Source organism: Neospora caninum, chromosome VIIb, assembly GCF_000208865.1.
Source record: "Neospora caninum Liverpool complete genome, chromosome VIIb".
Classification (NCBI taxonomy): domain Eukaryota; phylum Apicomplexa; class Conoidasida; order Eucoccidiorida; family Sarcocystidae; genus Neospora; species Neospora caninum.
In genome coordinates, this window is record NC_018394.1 from 4395709 (window position 1) to 4401913 (window position 6205).

At 57.3% G+C, this 6205-nt stretch overlaps 1 protein-coding gene across 1 annotated transcript; it reads left to right on the forward strand.

Annotated features, from left to right (window-relative positions):
• Nucleotides 1-1565: 1565 nt before the first annotated feature.
• On the forward strand, nucleotides 1566-5662 carry NCLIV_029350 (conserved hypothetical protein; the record flags this gene model as incomplete). Its single annotated transcript, XM_003883131.1, has 6 exons — nucleotides 1566-2034; nucleotides 2319-2645; nucleotides 3074-3174; nucleotides 3581-3983; nucleotides 4516-4940; nucleotides 5393-5662. 6 exons carry the CDS (start codon nucleotides 1566-1568, stop codon nucleotides 5660-5662), a joined length of 1995 nt encoding a protein of 664 aa, XP_003883180.1.
• Between the last annotated feature and the right edge of the window lie 543 nt (nucleotides 5663-6205).

Below are 6205 nucleotides of genomic sequence, written 5' to 3' on the forward strand. Positions count from 1 at the left end.
ACTGAAACTTTTTCCACCCCGAAACTCACCACTTGTTGCCGACCCCCAACGCGTCTGGTTCCCCGGCCACGGCGTCACCTGGGTGGGTCCGACTGCTAGTGTGGCTGAAACTTTTTCGATTTCTACTTGTTACTGACGTTTTCCCGACGGTTTTTATGCTATTGTACCTCTTCATGACGGATGTGTGGTTCAGCAGTTACACAATCTACTGGCCGAGCCTGCGTTACTTTTTCGGGGAAGGACAAGCTCGGAGAGGGGTGACGCGCTGTTTCACGTTCTCCACCGGTCTCCCGGAGATTTCAGTGGATGCCTTCCTGTGCCGTTCGATGTCTAGAACGCGAGTCACGCAGAAAGGGAACCTTCCTGTGAGATACCACTGTTTTCAAGGTGTAAAAGACCCGATGCCTATTTTCAAACGGGAGACCGGCAAACGCTGTGGTATCCACTTTGCGAGCCCGATATTGCGCGCCCCGCTGACTCGCCCTGACGCATTTCGGGCGCGGACGGGGAGGCGGCCAGCGAACAACCAGTTTGCAGCTTCAGCGGTTTCTTGGCTGGATGCGCTATCCGTGTGGACTTGCGCGTTTGAGGCACTTCCCCGTCCCAGAACGACAGCTCCTCTGCCGCGATCACCTCCAGACGACTTTGCAGGAAAAAGCGCCTTTTCCTAAAGCGCAACTTTCGGTACGACGCTTGTGAGTCTCCAACTGCGTTTTTCTGACACGTGCAGCTCTCCTTGCCGCGCGCGACTTGTCTTGCACGCACAGCTGTTTTCGCCGCTGTCCACCCTCAACAGCCCGCAGTTGTCGATTGGCGCTGTCGAGTCAGACACTCAGGGCAGGTCTTTTACCTCTCGAGATTTGTGGTTTCAACTTTTTCATTGGTCTGACACGTTTCAAACGGGGACAACGCGCGTTCACGTGACAACTCTCTGCTTGTCTTCCGTGAGCTCACGGTCCAGTAGGAATCAACCTGGTCTTCCAACTCCCCATTTCTGCAGGGACTCTCCTCAGCTAGTGGACCTGAACGGCCGTTTGAGTGGTTTCCGTTGCGATTCCCGTCCCTTCCTCGTCTCTCTGGTTCCCTCGACACTTTTCTCGCAGTTTTTCCTTCCAAAAACAGGTCGAACGGACGGCATTGGCTCGCTCTCGACATCCTACTTTTTTCTTCGCCTAAAACTCGACGAGCCGTCGAGCGCGCGTCGACTTGGCGCTGTGTGCGGCTGGCTTCAAGAACCCGCTCGTTGTGCGGATGACGCCTTGGACGCCGAAAACGCGTGCCCGGTTACACATTTCGGAATTTTGATCGCCCGTCCCACTCTCGTTTTTCGCATTGTTCCCCGGTCGTGGGAAGGCGCTCGACACACTCCAGAACACCCGGGAGTCGCTTCTCGACGGAAGAAGTCAACATCTTTCCCGTGTGTGGAAACGCCGAGGAACCGGCTGAAAAAACCCTCGGTACCACTTCTGTAGAGAGCGGGTTTCCAAGCCAGGCTCTCTCTTCGCTGGAGATCCTTGTTCCCGGCCTCGTTTCACGCATCGTCGCCTCGTTTGCCGCTGTCCAGGATGCTGGACACTTCCTGCGTTGTCCCGTCAGGCGCAGCTTGCCAGGCGCCCTCGCCAGGCGCAACCCTTCGGCAAGTCGGCACGCAACCGACAGTGACAAAGTCTTTCCAGGCTCAGATGCAAGCGCCAGGTTCTACGTTCTTGCCGCCGTCGCTGCCAATGGCCGCCGGAGCCAATGTGCACGCCGTGCTCGGCGGCGCGTGGGCCGGACAGAGCGTCTTCCCGCAGTCTCCGTGCGCGGCGCTCGGCATGCCTGCAAGCCCTCTAGGCTCCTTCACCCAAATCAACCTTCCTGAGGGCGTAGACATTACTCAGATGCATCCCATGAAGGAGACCATCATCAACGAGGTGCCGCCTTCTGAAGACTTGCCGGTGCTCTACAGCCACTCCATGGAGATGCAAGGCGTTGTGCCGTCTGGGCCTCTCGTTCCCACGAATGTCCGACCTCCTCAAAACATAGTCGCCGCTGGTAAGAACCGAACAGTTCGAGAGTCGCCTGCCGTCGGGAGGCTTTCCGGTTCCTGGCTTGCTCACGCTCGAGGCAGCTACGTTCTGGGAAGAGGGCGTGTCCGACAGTGCAGAGGATTTCTTGACCATTTAGCGTCTGCGTCGTCTCTCGAGTCTGTACACAAGCACGTGGGTGTAGAAACTCTCGGGCTGCCTCGTGCCTACGAGCTGCCGTTGTGTTTTTGGTGCAGTTGTGCCTTTTTTTCATGTGGCTGTGTGTGCGCGTCTTGTGCATGTTCGCGTCAGGCCTCGGCCCAGCGGAAGTCCCCCAGATGCTCACGGGTTCACCTTTCTTCCATGCAGCGCCTTCGGCTCCTCAGTGTCCTCTCCTCAGCCCAGAAGCCCCGACCCTTGCGTATCTTCAGCCGATTGTCCAGCAGAAACACATGCAGAAGCTGCTGGAAGAGCAAAACCGACAAAACTCAACCCTTGTTACTCCGCAGCAGGAGATTCAGCGAGTCATGAATGTGGAAGCTCAGAAACAGGCTAACGGCGTGCGCATGATGCAAAATCGCGTTCTCGCTCAGGAACCTACAGAAGGTTTCGGGGTCATCACTGTCCCTGATGGAAATGGTAGGCTGCAAACGAGTGTCCTGCCTTTTCAACGAAGAGGTCGACCGGTAGCTCAAGCAGAAAATGCCTTTGCATCCAGTGTTCATACGCTTCCGCAAACTTTGCCAGGAATACCGCAGGTTCACAGGATCTCTGTTTCGGTTCGTCTCGCCGACTCCCTTAACCCACAGCCTCTTTAGAGTACGGGTATCTTGCAGCCGCAAGCGATCGATCGTGCCCCGACTCTTAAAAGAATGGTTACAGGTCCGCATAGGGTTCGATAGAAAGACAGTTCAACCTTACCGTAATGGTTTCTGAGGACCAAAACCAAACGGTCATGCGGCGTTGCCCGTGCTCAGACGACGAGTAGTTCAGCGAGAAGGTCGTGATTGACAGCCTTTTCTTCCCGCTGTGCTCTCTCCCACCCCCCCGTTGCATGTCCTTTTCAGCCGGCAAGTACAATCAAATGATGCATCAGATGAAGCAAACGCTGGAAGCAACAGGACAGATGGCAGGTCCGATTCCCAAGGGCATTCGCCTTTACGAGATGGTAAGCATCCTCCGACTCCGCAAGAGGACTTCTGTTGGGACTGCTGATTTGCCCCGATCTCGAGGACGGATGCTGACTCCGCCGGGGCTTTTGGTTGAAGGTCCGAAGGAAGTACAGGTGCGGGCTGCCCAGTGGGGTGGTGGTGTACAGCAGTCCTAAAGAACTTGGTTTTCTGTATCTCATAACTGGAGTCATATTCAGTATCCTAGGTTGGCTTTCGCGGTCGGATCCCGCGTCTTTGTTGCTCCGAGGTGTCTCTGCACCAAATGCGCGCTGGTAGACAGAACACAGCTTGGGGCGTTCGCGAGTTCGGTGCTTTCGCCGTGTAATCTGTTTTCGTTTGCTTGTCGCTTTTGGGGAGAAGCGCAACGGTCGTCGTGCACCCGCGTCTTGGCTTTCTCTTCAGCTCCAGAACAACTTGCCGACCTGCATGTCGGACTTTATCAACTCGAGAAACCGCCACGCAGAAGAGGCCATCAAGCTCTGTCGTCGATGGGGGGGACTTGAGCCTGCGCCCGAGAAGCAGGAAGTCGAGACGGCCGACCAGGAGGCAGAGCCGGAGAAGGCGAGCAATGACGAGAAAGAAGGCCCTGAAGCGGCCTCCTCGGCGACCACTGTTCGCGATTCCTCTGTCCCAGCGTCACAGGCGAGCTCGGAAAACTTTGAGCACTTCTCAGTCAAGGATTTGTGCGTCGTCGCCGCGCCGCACCCTTCAGTGCTTCGCCAACTTCGCTCTGAGCAGCTTTCACAGCAAACAGAGACTCCGCAGGCGACGCAGACTCGGAGCTCGTCGGAGGCAGTTGTTGACGGTAGGCAACCTAGGCTGCTTCGCGGCTAGCGACGCCACCTGTTGGAGCAACACACAGCGCACGCGAAAAGGCGTAGAACCGGAAATGCAAGAAATGTTCGTGGCTGGGAGTGAGGTTGCCTGACCACACTTCTGCGCAGCGACGCTGGAGAAGGCGCGAGGCCCAGAGGCGGTGTCAGGAACCACGGACCGGCAACCACGGATCGGGCCACTTTGCTTTCTCGTTGGATCTTCAAGCACGAACTCGGCAGATCTCGCCGCAGAGAGCAAGAACCTCCACCTGCTCGGAAACGGTCGGGAGGCAAAAACCCGACTCCCCTTGAGGTTGCGAGTGGCTGATTCGGTTGGCTCTGAACGACTATTTTTCGCCGCGGGATTCTTTGTCTCTCTTTCCCTAGGTTTTTCCTCGACTCCATGGCTGGCGGGAGCGATCCGTCGTTTTCCAGGATGACCGTGGCACGCGAGTGTGTGTCTGTGCGTCGGCCACCACTCCCTGGTTCACCCCTTTCTTTCGCTTTTGTGTCTTCCCTTAGGCGACGAGGCCCAAGCTGAGCAAGAAGACAGCCGCCTTCCGTTGGAGCGTCTCCTGCATGCCCAGAACCAGAAGATCGGCTACCTGGAACACCTGCTGGAACAGCAGAGAGCGTCGCACTTCTACACAGGCTACGAAGGCGCCTACCCAGAGTTCACGGGGTACGATGGGAGTCGCAGCAGCTCCGGCTTTTCGCAAACCGCAGCCGCGTCTCGCCAGGGGACCGACAGCCGGGCGCCCGGCGCCTGGGACAGTCGAGCCGCGAGCGGCCAAGCAGGCGGCAGCAAGTTGACGAAACCGGAGAGAAAGTCGACCCTAGCCCCTGGATCCTCGCAGAATGCTCGAAGCGTGAAGCCTTCCGCCGGCGTCAAGGGCTCCAGTCGCGCGTCCAGCAAGGACAACGCAGGCGTCGCCAACGCAGGGAAGGTAAGAAACATCGCGTCCGAACTTTCGCGCCACAATCACCTCTGCGCGGCGTCAGGACTTCACGGGCGCAAAGAGGCGAACGTGCCACGCATGCCTCTGCGGCTGTTGAGTTGTCCGGCACTAAGGCGGAAAGGGGTAGGGTCACCGACGCAAGCGACGGGGTTTAAGCGAGGGAAAGACGCCTTTTGACTCGCGTTTTGTCGAGCCTTTTCGTTCTCGTCTGTCTGTCTTCGCCGCCTCGCCTCGCTGTGGGGGGGAGGAGGCGGGGTGGGAGGGGTCTGGGGTCTGACCCGAAACTGGCCTTGTCTGCCGATGCCTGCATTCGAAGTCGAGCTTGGTTTCGGTTCTCGCGAGGAGCGCGGCGCTTGTGCCTGTCGGTCGCTTGCCTTTTCCGTTCCCCTTCCGGTTTCCATCGCTTGCTTGTCCCTGTTCTTTCCGAATCGCTCTTCTAGGAGGCTGACCTCGACGAGGTGTTCCGCCGCTTCGTGGAGGCGCGCGCAGCGGTGCCGCTCAGCCGCTGTCTCCGCCGTGTCCAGAAAGGCGTCTACTTCTTGGGCGACTTGAAGGTTCTTGTGAAGAAGTCACACAACGGCGACATCCTGTGCATGGCGCAGCACGACGTGTCGCGACAGCGCGGATCCCTCGGCGAGTACGGAAAGAAGTTTATCTCGCTCGAACGCTTCTGGACGCAAATGTGCAAACACCTGGAGAGCGCGGAGTAGGTCTTGTATACGGCAAAAGAGAGGGCGGCACTCGCGAGAGAGCTAAGGCGTGGTCCTTTGTCGTTCGTAAACGGGTTGCTTCTCAGGGTCGATGCAGAGCGTCTCCGTGATGAAAAGGCGAGTGAGAAAAGACGGGTTTGAAAGTGGAAGAAAACGGTGCGGATACAAAAACCCGCGTCAGGCCCCGCGTCCGAACTGAGGATGCACCGAGCCGAACGAAGGAAAAGAGAATTCTTCCGGGAGTGTGTGTGGGTCGATCAGAAGGGCCGTAACTTCCCAGAGAGTTGAACGCAATGCTTGGAGCCTTTTGTAGAACTGTATTTGTGTGGAGCTTCGCCTACTTTGTCGAGAATCATTTTTCTGTCTCGCTTTTCGCGCCTAAAAGTGTGTACTTTCTGCCACTTGATATTTTTACTCGGCAGGCCACTAAGGCCGCCTGAACATGTTGAGCGGGGAGACGAGGGCCGCAACTCGACCTTGTTGAGTTCTCCCCCGTCAACGAGGGAATCAGAAGAGCTCGTTTGGTGTTCTTCTTCTTCTCGA